General features: G+C 43.2%; 1 protein-coding gene and 1 long non-coding RNA gene across 2 annotated transcripts in view; both read left to right on the forward strand.

The window, feature by feature from the left end:
• Nucleotides 1-857, forward strand: part of LOC148353434 (interleukin-10 receptor subunit beta-like) — a 44,924-nt gene extending 44,067 nt beyond the window's left edge. The window contains exons 6-7 of the mRNA XM_088352190.1: nucleotides 230-369; nucleotides 520-857. Of these exons, the coding sequence (XP_088208316.1) occupies nucleotides 230-369; nucleotides 520-645 (266 nt within the window). The 3' untranslated portion in view covers nucleotides 646-857. The remainder of the gene's footprint in view (nucleotides 1-229; nucleotides 370-519) is intronic.
• An 11,484-nt stretch (nucleotides 858-12,341) lies between these two features.
• On the forward strand, nucleotides 12,342-20,361 carry LOC148353435 (uncharacterized). The gene is made up of 2 exons (XR_015852720.1): nucleotides 12,342-19,668; nucleotides 19,797-20,361. It is a non-coding gene; the product is annotated as an uncharacterized LOC148353435 (long non-coding RNA).
• Nucleotides 20,362-21,034: the final 673 nt, after the last annotated feature.

Raw genomic sequence — 21,034 nt, forward strand, 5'->3', positions numbered from 1 at the left:
TGGTGATCAAGTGACAGATCTGCCCTTCTGCATTTGTGTTTTTTTGTTTTATTTGTACTTTCTTTTTTAAAAGTGGTCCCACAAAAAAAAAGTATCCTCATATTATCCTCAGGTGGAATATCAACTGTGGAAACTATGGCACCATGATTTTTTTGTTCACAATTATAATATCTTCGGATTCTGGTGGTATGACAAAAACAAATAACACTAAATCTTTCTCTCACATTAGACACTAAAGCAGATACTGCATGGAAGCCAACAGTGGTCACGTTTCTCATCATGGGAATGGCAGTGACTCTTGTGGTGAATTTATTTATGTGTCAAAGAAGGATTTCCCATTTTCTCTGTCCAAAAGAAAAGATACGTATGGTGTGTATTTGTGTTTTTCTATGTGTGTTTTTGTTTTATTTTTTTATTGAGAATGAAAGGTTTTGAGTCGTTTTGAGTGGAAAGTGCTTCCACTTAAACACAACCTCATTCTGATCTATAACCGAAACACAACCTTTTCTGTCTCTCTAGTGTTCATTGGCAACCCGCAACTCAGCCCTCTACTGGGCCATGCACGACTCTGTCAAACTCAGAGAGTTCTACAGCTCATTCAAAATTATTGCAGATGATAGATCCGTAAAGACAGTAAAATCCTAGGAGGAAATGTTGACCACAGTCCAGAAGCTTGTCAATCAAGTAGGACGGAAATGTCACTAGAAGAAGCAATGAGAAAGCATATCAACTCTGTCATGTGTGTCGAATTATTTATGCATTTATTTTAACGTGTCTTGAAAACTGTATTTTACGGATTATACGGCCAACAGCCAAAAAATGCATGATTAAGAAACAATAAACACATATAAGTCGCACCCGGAGTATAAGTCTCATTTTTGGGGGAAATTTATTTGATAAAATCTAACACCAAAAACTTGAGTGTCATCTTGAAAGGCAATTAAAATAAAATGAAAAATGTCAGTTCATTTTCAGCATAATAGGCTATGCGGTAGAGCACACAACAGTTTTCGAAACGTGATTTTCGGAACTCCAATTCAAAATAATAAAACTTCAGAACAGTTTGAACTCATCTCTATTGACAATTTACACCTGAACACAAGCAAAGGACGGGTAAAGCACATCCTGGTAATGCAGTAATTGACCACTTTACAAGATTTGCACTGGAGTACTCTACACCAAATACACCTGGTAAAACTGCTGAAAGATTTCACCATGGTCATGGAAGGGAATTTGAGAATGAATTGTTCAGGAAGTTTCAAAGCTTCTGTGGGATACAACGAAAACTACAATTTACCATCCATCCATCCTTTGCCTTTCGGCTCAGCTCCCTCTTCACCACGACGGACAGGTACAGGGTCCGAATGACGGCAGACGCTGCACCAACCTATCTGTCGATCTGCCGTTCCATCCTACCCTCACTCGTGAACAAGACACCAAGATACTTGAACTCCTCCACTTGGGGCAAGATCTCATCCTCAACCCGGAGGGAGCATGCCACCCTGTTCCAGCTGAGTACCATGGTCTCGGACTAAGAGGTGCTGATCCTCGTCCCGGCCGCTTCACACTCGGCTGTGAATTGCTTCAGCGAGAGCTGAAGATCTGAGGAAGCCAACAGCACCACGTCATCTGCAAAAAGGAGTGACGCAATGCTGAGGCCCCCAAACCGGGCTCCATCCCCACCAAGGCTGCGCATAGAAATTCTGTCCATAAAGGTTATGAACAGAATCTGTGACAGGGGGCAGCCCTGGCAGAGTCCAACCTTCACCGGGAACAAATCCGACACACTGCCGGCAATGCGGACCAGAATCTGACACCGGACATACAGGGACCCCAAAGCCTGGATAAGACTGTGCGGTACCCCATACTCCTGAAGCACCCCCCACAGGGCCTCCCAAGGAACACGGTCGAATGCCTTCTCCAAGTCCACAAAACACATGTAGACTGGACAGGCAAACAAACCATAAACCCTCAAGAACCCTGCAGAGTGTGTAGAGCTGGTCCAGTGTTCCACGGCCAGGACGAAAACAACACTATTCCTCCTGAATCCGAGATTCGACCTCCTGGGGGACCCTCCTCTCCAGTAGCCCTGAATAGACCTTACTAGGTAGGCTGAGAAGTGTGATTCCCCTGTAGTTGGAACACACTCTCCGGTCCCCGTTCTTAAAGAGAGGAACCACCACCCCAGTCTGCCACACCAGAGGCACTGTCTCCGATGTCCACGCAATGTTGCAGAGGTGTGTCAACCATGACACGCCCACAACATCATAAGCCTTAATGAACTCCGGGCGGATCTTATCGACCCCCGGGTCCCAGGCACAGAGGAGCTTTTTGACCACCTCGGTGACTTCAACCCCAGAGATGTGAGAGCCCAACTCAGAGTCCTCCTGCTCTGCTTCCCCAGAGTAAGACGTGTCGGTGGGATTGAGGAGGTCTTCGAAGTACTCCGCCCACTGATTCACAACGTCCTGGGTCGAGGTCAGCAGCGCCCCATCGGCACTATACACAGTGTCGATGGCGCACCACTTCCCCCCCTAAGACGCCGAATGGTGGACCAGAATTTCCTGGAAGCCGTTCGGAAGTTGGCTTCTATGGCCTCACCAAACTCCTCCCATGCCCGAGTTTTTGCCTCGGCAACCGCCGAAGCCGCATTCCGCTTGGCCAGCCGATACCTGCCAGCTGCTTCCAGAGTCCTACAGGCCAGGAAGGCCCAATAAGACTCTTTCTTTAGCTTGACGGCATCCCTCACCGCCTGTGACCACCAACGGGTCCGGGGGGTTGCCGCCGCGGCAGGCACCGACTACCCTACGGCCACAGCTCCGATCAGCCGCTTCGACAATGGAGGCTACCCTCTCGTCTACCGGGGTGAAACCCAACGTACAGGCGCTGAGCCGTGGAGCAACTAATATGCCCACACTGGCTCTGCGCCTCTCACCACGGGCAGCTCCAGAGTGGAAGAGAGTCCAACCCCTCTCGAGAGGACTAGTAACAGAGCCCAAGCCGTTCGTGGAGGTGAGTCCGACTATATCTAGTCGGAATTTCTTAACCTCACACACCAACTCGGGCTCCTTCCTCTGCCAGAGAGGTAACATTCCATGTCCCAAAAGCCAGTTTCTGTAGCAGGGGATCGTCGCTACCCAGCTCTCTGCGCACCCGACCCATTTGGCCCCTCCGACACGTGGTGAGCCCTTGGGAAGAGGGTCCCAAGTTGTCCCTTCGGGCTGTGCCCGGCTGGACCCCGTGAGCAAAAGTCTGGCCATCAGACGCTCGCCAGCGGACCCTACCTCCAGGCCTGGCTCCAGAGGGGGGGCTCCGGTAACGAGGGTCCGGTCGAGGGAAATTGCGGACCAAAGTTTTTATTCTTCATAGGAGTCTTCTGATTTGTGTTTTGTCTCGCCACTCACCTAGAACCTGTTTTCCATGGGTGACCCTACCAGCGGCTTAGCCCCCGACAACATAGCTCCTAGGATCATTGGGACACACAAACTCCTCCACCACGAAAAAGGTAGCAGATCATGGAGGAGCAATTTACCATCCTCAGGCAAATCCAGCCGAGTGCTTCAACAGAACATTGCTTAGTATGCTTGGTACATTGGAAGAAACTCAAAAACCAAATTGGAAGGACGATAGGACATGTCTGTTCATACCTTGTTGGGAGATATCTGTTCAAAATGCTCCCAAACTGGTGAAGTCCTTGGCTTTTTGGTTGGCTCCATTCTTAAGTAGTCGAAGTAGATAGATAGATAGATAGATACTTTATTCGTCACCATGGGGAAATTCACACTTCCAGCAGTATCCTTGCGTTGATTATTAACAGATTAACAGGATGGCCTCGGGGTGCTGTGTTTGTAGTTTAGCAACAGCGGACTGGATAACGTCACACACTAGGCCAAAAATTCGACGTCCCTGCATCAGATGAAAATCTTTGTACCCAGGGTTACACCAACTCAAGTCAAGTCAAATTTATTTATATAGCCTTTAATCACAAAAATGTCTCAAAGGACTGCACAGGATTATAATGACACAATTACCTGATCTTAAACCAAAACGCGGGCAAGGAACAACTCAAAAACCTCAGCCTGAGGAAAAACAAAAACCTTGAGAAGGGACCTCACAAGTGGTATCTCCCTTTCAGGATGACCAGGATCAATTACATTTAGCATTACAGTACAAAAACATAGCAAACACTATGTAACATGTTGAAAGTTTGTCTGGAAAGTGCATGACAGCAGTTAACTAGTCCACAAAGTCTATGACGGCCACGATGCAGCTTCCCATCACTGCCAGCTGGTCCATGCAGGCGTTCACATGCTTCAGGTCAGACGCTGGTCCGCTGACTCATCTCAAATCGTCTTTCTCCTTTGTATCACCACCAGGCAGGCAGTCGGAAAAAGACAGGACAATACCGAATATGAGGTGGGCATCAATCATAAGCTTTGGAATAGAAGTGTGTCTTAAGCCTTGATTTAAAAACTTGAGGTTGCAGATCTTATCTCCGGAGGCAGGGCATTCCATAGCGCCAGGGCCCGGATGGAGAACACTCTCAAGCCTGCAGACTTCTTGGCTCTCGGAGTCACAAGTAGACCGGCATTTTCCGAGCGCAGGAACATAGGGGGAAATCAAATCAGAGAGATAGGCGGGTGCAAGTCCATGCAAACATTTATATGTTAATAAGAGAACCTTAAAGTCACATCTTAAGTGGACTGGGAGCCAGTGCAAGTTGGCCAATACAGGAGTAATGTGCTCAAACTTTTTGGTCTTAGTCAAAAGACTAGCTGCTGCATTCTGAACCAGCTGCAAACTTTTGATGCTAGACACCGGGAGACCAGAAAGCAATACATTACAGTAATCAAGCCAAGAAGAAATAAACGCATGAAGTAAAACCTCTGCATCTGATTGGGACAGCATTGAACGAATCTTCGCGATATTACGGAGGTGGTAGAAAGCTATTCTAGTAATATTTTTCACGTGTGACTGAAACGACAGATTAAGATTAAATATAACACATAGATTTTTGACCGAGTCACTATGGGTGATATTACATTTGTCTAGGTTCAGGGTAGTGTTTGAAAACAACTTACGACAGAGAGCTGGACCAATAATAAACAATTCCGTTTTTTCTGGGTTAAGGCGCAAAAAATTAAGTGACATCCATCTTTGAATCTCAGTAAGGCAAGCCTCCAGATTTCTACAACTTAACTGTCCAGTTGTCTCCAGTGGCACATACAGTTGAGTGTCATCTGCATAGCAACGGAAACTAATATTATACTTGCGGATAATGTCACCAAGCGGGATCATATAAATACTAAAAAAATGGGGCACAAGTACAGAGCCTTGAGGAACACCACAGGGGACATTAGATTGTTTAGAGGTCAGATTGCCATAGTCAACACATTGCATCCTGTCTGACAGGTAGGACCTAAACCATGAGAGTACAGTTCCTTAGATACCAATGCATTCCAGACGAACAAGTCATATGTTGCGGTCGGCAGTATCAAAAGCAGCACTGAGATCCAGCAGCAGTAACATTGATGAGGCGCCGGAATCTATTGCTAAAAGGAGATCATTGGTTACTTTAGCCAGGGCTGTCTCAGTAGAGTGATTTGTCCTAAATGCTGACTGGACAGTTTCAAAAAGGTTATTTTCTGACATGAGGTCATTTAACTGTTGTGCAGTGACCTTTTCAAGTAATTTTGCAAAAAATGGCAGATTTGACACTAGCCTATAATTACCTAGGCTTTCTGGGTCAAGGTTAGGTCGCTCAAGTGTGGGTTTAATGACGGTAGACTTGAAGGATACAGGAACAATACCCGAGGATAACGATATATTAATAATATTTAAAACTGATGCTCCTAAGATCCCAAGCAGGCAAGTAGTTTGTTTGGCCCTACTGACCATCTGTGTTAGACTATCAAGGGACAAATCATTGAAACTGGAGAATGTTTCTGAACAACCGCCGACACGGTCCTTACCAAACACCTCCACATCTTTGAGATAGGAGGAGGTTACCGTGCGTTCTTTGGAAATGTCATTCCTGATTAGTTGAATCTTTCTATTTAAAAAATCCAGAATGTCATTAGCAGAATAAGTAGAACTAGTTGTGTTAAATTGTTGTCTGGTAAGTTTCGCCATTGTGTCAAACAAAAATTTCGGATTATTCTTATGTTAACAATAATCTTAGAGAAAAACAATGCTTTAGCTGAGGCAAGAGCTACTTTATATTTCAGCAAGCTGTCACACCAGGCCAGTCGGAAGACCTCCAGCTTTGTAGTACGCCATTTTCGTTCAAGTTTTCTGCAACTTTGTTTGAGTGACCTGGTTTCTTCTGTAAACCAAGGTGTATGCTTCTTATGTCGAAATTTATGCCTTAGGGGCGCCATAATATCAAGAACATTAACCAAAGCCGTATTAAAGTTGTTTGTAAGCGAGTCAACAGACCCAGTGTACGAAGGGAAGGCTGCAGTTACCATAGGTAATAGTCCTTTTAAAGCTAATGCTGTTGTAGGGCGGATATTGCGACTGCTAAAGCTTAAATTTTCCTTATCACATCAAGTATTAAACAGCACCTCACACTTAACTAGATAATGATCAGAGATGGCATTAGGATACGGTAACACTGTAACGTTTGAGGGTACTACGCCACTTGTCAGAACGAGATCTAGAGTGTTCCCATCTTTATGAGTGGGCACATCAACTATTTGATTGAAACCAAATGTATCAATCACTGACTTAAAAGCAATTGCAAGTGAATTTGATGGGGAGTTTATGTGAACAGTAAAATCACCAATAATTACAACATTGTTCGCATAAGTTATTAAGTCTGTTAAGAGTTAAGAAAATTCATCCTAAAAATTTGAGTATGGTCCAGGTGGGCGATACACAACAACTTCCACATTCTCCGGTTCCGGGTTATTGAGTGGCGGAAGTTTTTGTGTTGCTCACGTCGTCGCGACTACGAGATTGATTCAGATTCCTACTATAGCAGAATTCTGGACTGAGACTTTTTATCTCGAACAGTTGAAAAGTTTTGAGTAAGTATCTCGAACGATTGGCGCAAGGTAAGTGCCGCGCACATTTGTTTTACAGTCGGAAGCTGCTGCCGATCGCTGTTGAAGTTGTGGGTTTGTTCTGAGTTTCATTAATAACCCCAAAACCCTGGCTATGTTCTAATGGGGTAGCGTACAGGTAAGCTTGTCCTGCACTGTGAGGCATTATGGAACATACAGGACATCCAGATACGCCATAATGTGAGGCAGTCATATTAGCATAGCGCCACCATAAATTGGCGGCTAAAGGATGTGTGTGATCTTCATCATTGTTATGGTCCGTCCAAAAATGACCAAAGGTCGTGTCCCTATTTTCGTTATCGCGATACTTTGTCTCAGGGATAATATGGCGTTCCTTTAATGATAAATTGATATTGCCTCCTGTGACCTGAGGTTTGGATTTAGGTGCCAAAACACACATTTGGAAATAAAAATTTGGGTCAGGTCCGAGTATGTCTGGACAGAGGGCAATAACTATACAACCTTGTTGTGCTGGCATCACTGTTAGGTTGAGGTGTGTTTGTGTCTTTGTCGTGTTCAGGAAAACTTTCCGGAATTCTAGGGTTATTTCAGACTTTGTCCAAATATTATGTAGTTCTTCCCGTGTTTGCCAGTATGTGTAAAGAAAAACCATATCCCAGTATTCATTATACGCTTTAGTCCTATCTCGTAATGAGACCTCAGTCTGCACTCCTGCATACCACTCGTCTTCTTTGTATTCACTACCTGTGCGTAGGTGGCCATATTGTAAATAATCATAACCTGTGACTGGCGGCGGGTATGGTTCACACATGGTACAGTGAGTTTGTAGTCCTGACAGTGGCATTATTAATTTAACTTGCTCATTTGACTGTGGAACACAGTAAGTATAGGGATATACCAGACCTCCAGACCAGGTGTATTCCCCTTCTATTGGCTTTATGACAGGACATGTCATTTGTTGGCTTTCTGGACCCCAAATTTTGGTGCGGATGTTGGCTTGCATCGATTGGGCTGGCAAGAGGAGCAGGGTGAGGATGAGTCCCCACCCTAGGATGGTGACAAGCATGTTTATTTGAGTTCGGTGATTTTTTTGCAGTGACTCTGGTGAATCCAGGTGTCTCTTTCAGCTATCTTTATAGCTGTCGGCGTGGTGAGCAGGACTGTATATGGCCCGTCCCAACGTGGACTGGACCAGCTCTTTCTTTTCATCACTTTTACGAGCACCAGGTAGCCAGGAGTCACTGTCTCCTGAAACAAAGGAATAGAACCAGGCAGCAGATCATTTGCAGACACAACTTGTTTCTCTCTAAATAGTTTACATAACCAATCTGTCATTGGATCTGCTTGTTTTTTTTTCTTCTGAGAATGGCTGACCTTCCCACATTGCAAGGTGGAAAGGTCTGCCATGCACAGCCTCAAATGGTGTGATGCCTGTGTTTTTTGGTGTAATTCTCATATATGTTTTAACTAGACTTAGACATTCGGGCCATGGTTTGCCTGTTTCTTCCATTGTCTTTTTGAGTCTTAGTTTAACTGTACCATTTGTTCTTTCAACAAGCCCTGCACTCTGTGGATGATAGGAACAGTGGTATCTGAGTGTTATACCCAAATGGGTAGCCATGTTGTCAATAATGTCATTGACAAAATGGCTGCCATTATCACTCCAGAGCACTCTTGGAATGCTATGCTCTGGGATGATGTGTTTACAAATGGCTTTGGCAACTGAAAGTGCATTGTTATATTTTGACGGTACAATTTCTACCCACTTTGAAAACGAATCAACAAGCACAAGACAGTATTTATATGGACCACTTTTAGACAGTTCAATGTAATCCATATGTACGATTTCAAAAGGGTAAGTCCCAGCTGGGGTCTTCCCTCGTTTTGGCCTAATGTTACCTTGGACGTTGTGTCGGCAACAAACCAAACAAGATCTACAAAAATTTTTAAAATAGGTTTGTAATCCTAACGGTACTATAAATGCTTGTCGTACCACGGATGTCATCCCCCCTGTTGAGACGTGGCTTTTACCATGACATAAAATAGCGACCGCGTGATACAGACTGCGGGGAATGACGGGTTTGTTGTCTTTTTGAAAAAGTCCTTCAAGAGTTCTTGTGACTCCCATGTCCATCCATTGTTGCTTTTCCTTGTCTTGCATGTCTATTAAAATTTGTGTTGGAATATGAGACGAATTTTCTTGATTCCTTTGGGTGAAAGTATCTGATTGTCGAAGTGCAGCTTTTTTCGCAGCTGCATCAGCTTTTGCATTTCCAAGTGAAACAGGGTCTTTGTTTGTTGTATGTGCTTTGCATTTGCACACTGCTAATTTAGAGGGCAGTAGTACTGCTCTCAACAGTTCTGTTAGCAGTTTTGCATGTTGGACTGGTTTGCCGGATGAGGTCTTCATTCCTCGTCTTGCCCATATGGTAGCAAAGGTGTGGATGGTTGAAAAGGCATACTGGCTATCTGTGTAGATAGTGACAGGTTTATCTTTGAACAGTTTACAGGCTTCTGCTAGGGCAATTATCTCTGCAGCTTGAGCTGAGTAGTTGCTGGGCAGTGGTTCAGATTTTAAAGTCTTTGTCTGGCTGACCACTGCATAACCTGGGTTGTTCTGTCCAAACTGGTCTTTGCCTGATGATCCATCCACAAAAATGGTGTCTCCTTCGTCGAGTGGTGAGTCTTTGAGATCTGGGAGAGGTTTGTAAACCTCTTCAGTCTTTTCTGTACAGTTATGCGGTTGTCCATCTTCTTCTGTAGGTAAGAGGGTTGCTGGATTGAGGGTGTTACACCTTTTGATGGTCAAGTGAGGTTGGGATAATAAGACAGCCGTCATTGCTATGTGTCTTGCTGGGGACAAGAATGACATCTTTGTTTGCGTGAGTAGTATGTCCACCGAATGGCTGACCCATAAAGTTAGTGGATGAAATAGTACTACTTCTGCTGATGAACGTATAGCCATTGCTGCTGCACAAACTGATTGGACACAATGTGGCAAGGCTTGGGCTACTGTGTCCAATCTCTTTGAGTAGTAGGCTACGGGGCGGAGTTGTCCGCCATATTGCTGTAACAACACAGATGTCATAAATCCATTTTTGCAATCCACTGTTTGAGCAAAAGGTTTCTCATAATTAGGGAAACCGATGGCTGCTGATGAAGTTAGCTTCTGTTTTGTTTGGATAAAAGCTTCTTCGGTTTCCTCTGTCCATTTCATAGGGGCATTTAGTGGTAGATCTTCGGTGTAGATTAAATCCAGAAGTGGTTGGGTGGTTTCCGCATAATCTATGATCCATTGTCTGCAGAAATTCACCAGGCCCAAAAATGCCATCATTTGTCTTTTGGTACATGGTTTTGGGGCTTGGAGGACAGCCATCTTCCTGTCAGATGTAAGTTTTCGGCCTTCAGCTGAGACCAGATGTCCCAAGAAAACTACTTCCTTTTGAACCCATTGAAGTTTCTCCAATGAAGCTTTGTTTCCAGTTCTTGCTAGGTGTTTGCATAATTCAATTGATTCTGAAGTGTTTTCTTTTGTGGGACTGGCTATCAAAATGTCATCCACATAGATCAGAATTTGAGTGGACTCCTTGTGTTGACTGATACAATTGTTAATTTCTTGTGAAAAGATAGTTGGGCTTTCTGCATACCCCTGAGGTTATCTCGTATAGGTATATTTTTTGTTTTTAAAAGTGAAACCAAACCAATGCCTGGCTGAGGGATGCAGTGGTATTGAGAAAAATGCATTGCTTAAATCAATTACTGTGAAGAATTTGTGTGAATTTTGTAATTCGTTCAAAATTGAGTGCGGGTCGGGGACGCACGGCGATCTTTGTTTTACTGCTGAGTTAACCGCCCTGAGATCATGCACCATTCTCCACGATTTAGAATCCGCTTTCCTAACTGGAAAGATTGGTGTGTTGCAACTGGCACCTGGTGCTTCAATTAGGGTGCCTGCTGTTATCATGTCTTGAATAACTGGCCGTATGCCTTCTTTGGGGTCAGGTTTCAAACGATACTGTCTAATTTGTGGGCGGTGATTTCCTTTTGGCTCAATGGTGACCTCGGTTGCTGTGGTCATCAGCCCCACATCAGTCTTTGAATTTGACCACAATGCTTCTGGAATGTCCGGGAAGTCACTAGATTGATAGTAGCCTTCCAAAACTTCTTGTAGTCATTATGTCTGGAATGAAAATTGTTGTCCACCTAAGTGATGTATAAGAGACTGGTCCTAAATCAGGAATGTCACATGTAAATAAGCCGTCCGCTTGTGGTTGCCATGGTTCGTTTCTTAGGATGAGAATTCGGAGGATTATCCTTTTCATGTGGTTTTGCCAGCAGTATGTGAAGTAATTCTCCTGGAAAGTCGTGCTTTTTCAGAGGCTCAATGTTTCTTGGAGGTGGAACTGTGATAAACATCCACCCAGATTCGTCACTCCAATAGACTTTGTCTGTAGTCATCTTTTTTGGTTGAAGTTTATTCCAACGTTCCAAGAAGTCTGTACAATGCAAAGGGTATTTTGTTTGGGGTTTCCACGATGTAGTTCTCTTAAACAGCTGTAGTGGAAGCGATCTTAAATCTGTTGTAATTGAAGCTGGACCTGTAACTATCGGATTGAGGTTGTAGAATATTGTTGGGGCTCCACTTCCTTCCAGGATCAGCATCTGGAATTCGTCCTCTTTTTTTACCACCATGTGATCCCCTTTAACCGTTAGTGTTAAACCTAGCGTTTTTATCAAGTCTCTTCCCAATAGATTTTCTGGACATTCAGGAACATAGACGAAACGAATTTCTCTGTGTTCAGTTCCATCTTCATCAACAACTGTCGTTGGTTTAGTGAAATATCTCTTGGCGGGTCTTCCTCCTACTCCAATTACTAACACTGATGACTTGGCCAATAATACTCCTGGTGGAAGGTTTCTAACCACAGATGATTGGGCTCCCGAATCTACTATAAAATAATATAATATAATAATATTATTATTATTATTATTACTTGGCCAATAATACTCCTGGTGGAAGGTTTCTAACCACAGATGATTGGGCTCCCGAATCTACTATAAAATCAACTGGTTCTTCTCTTGGTCCTACCTGTACTTGTCTTTTAGGAGGATTGACCGATGAGATATTTCCAAATAATACACTGAGATCCAGAATGGGAGTTGGTAGCAGATCCTCAGACTCATCAAAGTTCTCCTCATCTTCCTCCTTGTCTATCCCTCTGTCGGTTAGTCAATCTTCGGATAATTGAGGATTATTATTTTTATGATAATGCCTTGGTTTCGGCTTGGAATTACACTCATCTGCGAAGTGTCCATATTTTCCACAATTGTAGCAGTTGTTGTTGTTGTTGTTGTTAGATCGCTTCAAGTCGTCTTAAGATGATCTTTAGGAACGACATGGAACGCTTCGGTTGTGTTACGAGTTCCGCGAATTCGGATCCAACTGCCCATTGTTGACGGTCCGCGATGAAGGCGGGGCAATCGACCCATAGGTGTTCGGCCGATTCCTCGCTCTCCCCACAAAGTCGACAGATGTCGGTGGCCGACTTGCGGAGGAGGAATTGCCAGCGTCGAAGCAGCTGATGGTGGCCGCTCCGAAAGCGGATGACGTCTGTGCGTTCAGCTTTGGGTAGTTGTACCGAAGCGTTCGTGTAGCGGGTGGGAGACGCATTCGTCGGCCATGTGGCCGTCCACAGGACACCACGTGGAGGTTGCGTTCCTTGTCCTGCAGCAGTTGTTGTTGTTCTTTGGACGTCTTTTCCTTCTTCCGGTTAAACGGCCGTACTCTCTTCCACGACCTCTTCCTTCTTTATAATACATCGGTGCAGATGGGGTGTTTCCAGCGGCGGAAAGACCTTCAAGTAGTGTTGTTATGGTGAAAACAGCTGTCTGGCTTTGCTTCTTCCTCTTCAGATCTTCAGCGTGGATGGCGTGTGTCACTAGATCACTCATTGTGGCTGTTCTCCAAGTGATCAGATGTTTTCTTATATTATTGACAATGCTGTCTTCCAGACCATCTAGGAAAGCCGACCTTAGCATGATTTGGAAAGGTGTATCCGGGGCTTCAGCTTCTTGGACTCCACTGCAGTTTCTCATTTTCTCTGTCAGCCTTTCGACATATTGCCTGACTGATTCTCCTGCTTCCTGGCGGCATTGGGTGATGGAGCTAAAATCAGGTGGCTGGGTGAAAGCTTCTCTTGTTTGGTCCATAATGTGGGTGAAATCTGCAGTCAGATCATCTCCATATGGACGTGCGACTTGGTTGAAACCCAGGGTGTTGAAGTTCCCCATAACCCGTCCTACCCTGTATCCTAAAAGGTATCTGAGGACCGTCACAATTTCTGGGCCATTTAACCTGTAGCTGTTGACAAGCTCCCTAACTGCTTCAGTCCATCTTCCCACGTTCTGCTCTAAAGGAGGGATGGAGGCACAGGCTTCTTTCATCTCAGTTTGGGTCCAAGGGCGATAAACGTGAATTTGTCTTTCTTGGCCCAAAACTCCGAAAGCTGGATTTGCAACAGCTATCATTGGATATATAGGATTTGTTGGTATGGACGAATCAGGCAGTTGGGGGTACAAGTTGGCTGGTTTTGTGGTGGTTATGTTGATCCTCGCCGTTTGTTTTGGAGCGGATGTACTCATCTCTTCATTCTTTGCTTGAAAAGTCTTGCCTCTGGTGCGGCCTCCCATTGGAGAGTGGTGCTTTTCAATTTCTCTTTCTTCACCCCCAACTTTTCCTCCTTTTGCTCGCTCATCCTTCTTATGCCTGTTGTTGACAGCTGCACATTGATACTCCTCTTCTCTAATCCTCGCTTCAATCTCCTCCTGTTCTCTCCTCACTCTGTCCCTGACTACCTCTCCACTCACTCCTGTTTCTTCTTCTGCTTCAATCTTCATGCGTAACATTTTCTCTCTTCCTTGCTTGCAATATCCATCCTTATTTTCTCACTCTGATCAATCCACAGACGTAACATTCCTAACTGTGAGTCTATCTCACTTGTGTCTCTTCCCTTCCTAGCCCTTTCCTTTCTCCTGTGAATTAACTCAGTTTTCAATTCGAGCTTTGTCTCTATTTCCTTCAGTTTTTGATTAAAACCTTTCTTTAGCCATTTCTCCAAATATTTTGAACTATCACGGTTTATTCTATTCATAAATTTCACATCTGGGTCCTCTGCTAGCATCTTTCTCTGGGGCAGACCCATTTTTTCTTAAACAAATGTCACCCACAAAGAAAAGTATCTCTCAATAGCTTATTCCTGATCTTATTAAACTTTGACTTGCCAATTTTAAACTAAAAATGGCCATTTTTCTTTTTTTTTTTCTATTAATTAGTTTTATTTCCTGGTATTGCCTTTAATTTATCCGTGTAAAATTACCAAATTGTATTTTACCTAACTTCTTCTTTCTTAAATTATCAATTTTCAATTGAAAAAGGGAGGAGAGTGTAAAAGAAAACCGCTCGAAGGAATCCTTTGTTCTCCCTCTCTTTCTCCCCCCTCCAAAACGCAGGAAAATTCCGTGGGCCGGCGAGCGCATGCGCAGTACACAACACATAAGACAAAGGACACGAGAGGAAATGAGGGAGGGGTTAGGAACACACAAAAAGTAACTAACAGCTCAAATACATAAATCACGTAGACAGACAGACATAGGGCCCACAGACAGACTCCTACAATGCTCCCCAAATTCCCTCTTTAATGAAGCCACGTATTTATTCTGAATTATTTTATTTTGGCCTGCTCATTTTAAAACGATTTCAAACAGAGGACTCTGCCGACTGCAGAGATTATATATATTCTCAATAGCGAACCACTTTAAACCTGTCTTCTCTCTCTATGATCTACGAGGCAAATTCCTCTAGAAATATCATAAAAGTGCCGTTTTCTTTTCGTTTAACGGCTACTTAATTGGTCTGAGACTAGTACTCAATCCTACAGGCTACCGATCCCGTTAACGATGAGGCGAACCCTCTAATCCGGTTACCGGCTCGTCAATATATGTATCACACATACACACACATATATATGTATCATATATATATATGGACATACACAATCATATTTGACTTGGTGAGGCACATCCCTCGAACCAATTTAATAATTCGCTAATGAAATCCCCAATTGTCAACGTCTTCTTTCATTTTATGGCTTTCCTTAATTATTTTTAATCTTAATATCAAAAATGCATCCCACCTGAATGATCAGATCAGCCTCCCTTTGTTCGAAGAACGGTTTTCCCGGATCGCTGACTGAAACTCGATGGGACAGAAAAAGAAGGACCAGTCACGTGGTCCTTTGTTAAGAAAAACGCCGTTGAAAAAGTTTCCCTCCAGACCGTTCCTCAGTCAGACGACCGCTGGGTTCACGTTCTGGGTCTTTTCGGCACCAAAATGTCAGATTAATTTGGGATATTAATCTTTGGCTGATATGAGAGTCAAGGAAGATGCAGGTTTGAGATCAACAGGAGGCCTCCCGTAACCGCGGGGAGAAAAACGGACCCACTCCTTTGAATGACTCCCCTTTTCTCTTCGTGGCCCAGTGACCCGATTGTTTTTATTTAGAAGAAGTCAAGCAGTTGTAAAAACATACCATGATGAGTTTCCTGTATCCTTCAAAATAAAGACTAAAAGTATGCATATATTTTAAACAGAATCATATAAAAGAGTAGAAAAATAGAGAATAAGTAATAAAAATAGTATGAACTCAAGTATATTCCATCAGAGCCATTTGTAACGTGAATAATAGAGATAATAGAGAAAATCACAAATAACTAGATTTAATATACCTTGCAAGGGCATCCCCTCGCACGGCTGACGCTCTTTCGGCATCCGACTGCTCACAAGTGAGTATGGGTTGCTGTAAAGGTTGCTCCCGCTTCCGTAGGCAAGTAGCCCTTCTAGAGGGACGTTTCCGTGAGCTAGAGCAGTTTAAAAGGAAAATGTTAGGTGCCTCGGACACCACTGCTAGCGTGGGTTGTAGCGAACCTGCTAGTCCGGTTAGCACTAGCCCTAAACGGCATGCTAATCGCGGTGAGCCAAGTTCAGACCCCTAGCTAGTCCCACTCCACCCCGGTCTACTGGCTCCCGCACCCTAGTTATAGGTAACTCCATCACCCGTAACATAAAGCTTAGCACCCCAGCCACGGTTATGTGTATTTCTGGGGCCAGAGCACCCGACATTGAGGCTAATTTGAGGGAGCGGACATGCAAATCTAGACACCAGGACAGGGCTAGCTACACCAATATAGTCATTCACGTCGGCTCTAATGATACTAAAATGAGGCAATCTGAGATTACAAAGAAAAATATTGCTAGGACCTGTAATCTCGCCAGTAGGATGAGTCGGCATCGAGTAATTGTCTCTGGCCCCTTGCTTGCGAGAGGCAATGATGAGAGGTTTAGCAGACTAGTCTCGCTAAACCGGTGGCTGGCTAGTTTTTGCAGTCAGCAGGGATTTAGGTTTGTGGATAACTGGCCTGCTTTTTGGGGCCTGCTGAGGAGAGACGGCCTTCACCCTAACTGGGAAGGTGCTCTCACTCTTTCTAAAAATATAGATTACTGTTTAATCCTTCCATGACAGGGTACACTAGTGCAGGCCAGGTCACAGGTGATTAGTGAACTTGTAACCACGGGTGTGGAGTCTGTAACGCTAGAGCTATCTAGCGCTATGCTAGATTCATGCAATTAACATAGTTTTTGTAGTTTAGAGCGTTCTATTGGCTGCACCATACACCCTGATCTGTACTCTTCTATAGCATCTTCTTCTGTGCTTCTTACCTCTGTTTCTCCCTTGTTAGGTGAGGAGGGAGAAGAAATAACATCATTTTCTACCAATAGTCACCCTTCTACTCCACCTGTCAACAGTATTCCTGTGGTACAGAATTCGGGCTGCATCTGCCGTCATGCAAGGCACAAGACCCAGGACCGGCAGTATAATCCTGTGGAGGTTACCACTAAGGTTGCCATTAAGGTTCAAAACTCGCGAAAGATTTCAGCTCAGTCCACAGTGCTGAAGCTTGGCCGTCTGAATATTAGATCATTAGCCTCCAAAGCTTTACTTTTCAATGACCTTATTAATGAACACAATCTTAACCTTATTGGCCTTTGTGAGACCTGGTTAAAACCAAATGCGTTTGTAGTGTTAAATGAGGCTTCTCCCCCAACTTTGTGAGTTCGCACTTGGCACGACCATGCAAAAAAGGTGGAGGTGTTGCTCTTACATCGGAAGGTAAGTTGAAATTTACTCCTAATACCCCTACTGTTTTTAAAACGTTTGAAGCACTTGTTATGAGGTCCTTAATGTCAACACCAATTTATTTAGTTCTTGTGTATGGCCCACCTAGACCATACTCAAATTTTTAGGATGAATTTTCGGAACTGTTAACAGACTTAGTAACTTATGCGGACAATGTTGTAATTATTGGTGAGTTTAATGTTCACATAAACTCCCCATCAAATTCAGTTGCAATTGCTTTTAAGTCACTGATTGATACATTTGGTTTCAATCAAAGAGTTGATGTGCCCACTCATAAAGATGGGAACACTCTAGATCTCGTTCTGACCCGTGGCGTAGTACCCTCAAATGTTACAGTGTTACCATATCCTAATGCCATCTCTGATCACTATCTTGTTAAGTGTAAGGTGCTGTTTAATGTTTACTGTGATAAGGAAAATTTAGGCTTTAGCAGTCGCAATTTCCGCCCTACAAAGGTATTAGCCTTAAAAGAACTCTTACCTTTGGTAACTGCAGCCTTCCCTTCATCCACTGGGTCTTTTGACTCACTTACAAACAACTTCAATTCTGCTTTGGTCAATGTTCTTGATTCTGTGGCGCCCCTAAGGCATACATTTCGACCACAGAAGAATACATCTTGGTTTACTGAAGAAACCAGGTTACTCAAACAAGGTTGCAGAAAACTTGAACGAAAATGGCGCACTACTAAGCTGGAGGTCTTCCGACTGGCCTGGTTTGACAGCTTGCTGAAATATAAAGTAGCTCTTGCCTCAGCTAAAGCGTCGTATTTCTCTAAGATTATTGTTAAACATAAGAATCATCCGAAATTTTTGTTTGGCACAATGGCGAAATTTACTAGACAACAACCTAACCCAAATAGTTGCACTTATTCTGCTAACGACATTATGGGATTTTTTAATAAAAAGATTTAACTAATCAGGAATGAAATTTTAAAAGAACGCTCTGTATCCTCCTCTTATCTCAAAGAGTTGGAGGTGTTAGGTAAGGACCGTGTCGGCGGTTGTTCAGAAACATTCTCCAGTTTCAATGATTTGTCCCTTGAAATTCCAGCACGGGTGGTCAGTAGGGCCGAACAAACTACATGCCTGCTCGATCTGTTTCTAGCTTCACTAGTGATGGATCTGTTTGGGATCTTAGGACCATCAGTTTTAAATATTATTAATATATTGCTATCCTCTGGTATTGTTCCTTTAGCCTTCAAGTCTGCCGTCATAAAACCCACTCTTAAGTGACCTAACCTTGACCCAGAAAGCCTAGGTAATTATAGGCCAGTGTCAAATCTGCCATTTTTTGCAAAATTACTCGAAAAGGTCGTTTCACAGCAGCTAAATGACTTCATGTCAGAAAATAACCTCTTTGAAACTGTCCAGTCAGCATTTAGGGCAAATCACTCTACTGAGACAGCCCTGGCTAAAGTAACCAATGATCTCTTTTTAGCAATAGATTCCGGTGCCTCATCAATGTTACTGCTGCTGGATCTCGGCGCTGCTTTTGATACTGTCGACCACAACATATTATTGGTTCGTCTAGAACGCATTGGTATCTCAGGAACTGTACTCTCGTGGTTTATGTCCTACCTGTCAGACAGGATGCAATGTGTTAACTATGGCAATCTGACCTCTAAACAATCTAATGTCCCCTGTGGTGTTCCTCAAGGCTCTGTACTTGGCCCCCTTCTTTTTATTATTTATTATATGATCCCGCTTGGTGACATTACCCGCAAGTATAATATTAGTTTCCATTGCTATGCAGATGACACTCAACTGTATGTGCCACTGGAAAAAAATGGACATTTAGGTTGTAGAAATCTGGAAGCTTGCCTTACTGAGATTCAAAGATGGATGTCACTTATTTTTTTACACCTTAACCCAGAAAAAAATGAATTGTTGATTATTGGTCCAGCTCACTGTCGTCATTTGTTTTTTTAAACACTACCCTGAACCTAGACAAATGTAATATCACCCATAGTGACTCGGTCAAAAATCTATGTGTTATATTTAATCCTAATCTGTCGTTTCAGTCACACGTGAAAAATATTACTAGAATAGCTTTCTACCACCTCCGTAATATCGCAAAGATTCGTTCGATGCTGTCCCAATCAGATGCAGAGGTTTTAATTCATGCGTTTATTACTTCACGGCTTGATTACTGTACAGTCCACTTAAGATGTGACTTTAAGGTTCTCTTATTAACGTAATAAATATTTGCATGCGCTTGCACCCTCTTATCTCTCCGATTTGATTTCCCCCTATGTTCCTGGACGGAGTCTGCGCTCGGAAAATGCCGGTCTACTTGTGACACCGAGAGCCAAGAACTCTGCAGGATCGAGAGCGTTCTCCATCCGGGCCCCGGTGTTATGGAATGCCCTGCCTCCGGAAATAAGATCTGTAACCTCAACGGAAGTTTTTAAATCGAGGCTTAAGACACACTTCTATTCCAAAGCTTATGATTGATGCCCACCTCATATTCTGTATTGTCCTGTCTTTTTCCGACTACCTGCCTGGCTGATACGAAGGAGAAGGACAATTTGAGATGAGTCAGCGGACCAGCATCTGACCTGAAGCCTGTCAACCCCTGCATTTACCAGCTGGCAGAGATGGGAAGCTGCGTCGTGGCCGTCATAGACTTGTTTCTTTTTAATTTAACCAAACTATTCGTCAGCATTAGTTACGTATTTATTAATCATTTGTCAATCGTAACACGTTCATTCTTTAAAAAAAATTAAGTATGGCATCAGTTGTCCTCCTAGGGGATCTTGTCTTTGGGGCTAAACTCATCAAAATTCCAAACCATCACACTGCCTGAACATCAAAAGTCTCAAAAATGCCAAATTGAACTCAACGTCAAGACTTTTTAATTGTCATTTCCTCTCTCTATAATCATAAACAACTATCTTTTCTCATTGATTCAATATAAAACAACGCATACGTATCACTAATAAATTGCCTTATCAACTCGCATTGTATTATATTATATTATTATCGTAATCTTTGGTTTGCAATAGTCTTTGCTCTGCAGCCCCTCGAGATCCTTTGTGATGAAGAGCTGTACAAATAAACATGACTTGGCTTGACTATTAATACTTGTGTGCCCTTTTTTTTCTCTTTTAAAAAGAACGCACATTTCATTTAGTGATTAAAACAGAAAATTTAAATTCCAATCTTACTATTTCTTTTTCTGTGTTAATACGTCGTTATTTTCAAACTCACTCCAAAATTTTGATTATTTGAAATGATTCAGATCACATGCTCTTTTGTGTGCAATATTCTTCTTCTTGTTCTTGAATATAGGTAAAAACTAAGGAAATAATAGATTTCCGTACCAAGCCTTTCCCGCAAGTGCCACTGTCAATTAATGGTAGTGAGGTTGAACTGATCCATTCATCGAACGAACGAGAAAATAGACATTCAGTCACCCTGCTCACAGGTACTTTTATTACCTGCCTTCAGGTCGCAGTTTTTTACTTTATTAGGAGCAAGATTACACGTCTTAAAAAGGTTTTTTTTACCATTCCGTTATTCGCATGTTCAACTCAAAGTGATTAGGTTACTATGTATTAGTATTATTTGCCAACGACGTTCCTCCTTATACATAAGTGACTGCAGCGGTGCTGAAAGCTTTGCATAATTTTATACCCAACTCCTGCAATAATTTGTGAGTCACAAAAAGGACCTTATCTATTTCTTAGTTACTCTTATCTTTGTCTTTTGTTTTTTTTTAGCTTCCCTACCTGCTCTGCCCAACAATACGTTC

This window comes from Urocampus carinirostris, chromosome 14, assembly GCF_059441175.1.
Source record: "Urocampus carinirostris isolate Australia breed hairy pipefish chromosome 14, RoL_Ucar_1.0, whole genome shotgun sequence".
In the NCBI taxonomy this organism is placed as follows: domain Eukaryota; kingdom Metazoa; phylum Chordata; class Actinopteri; order Syngnathiformes; family Syngnathidae; genus Urocampus; species Urocampus carinirostris.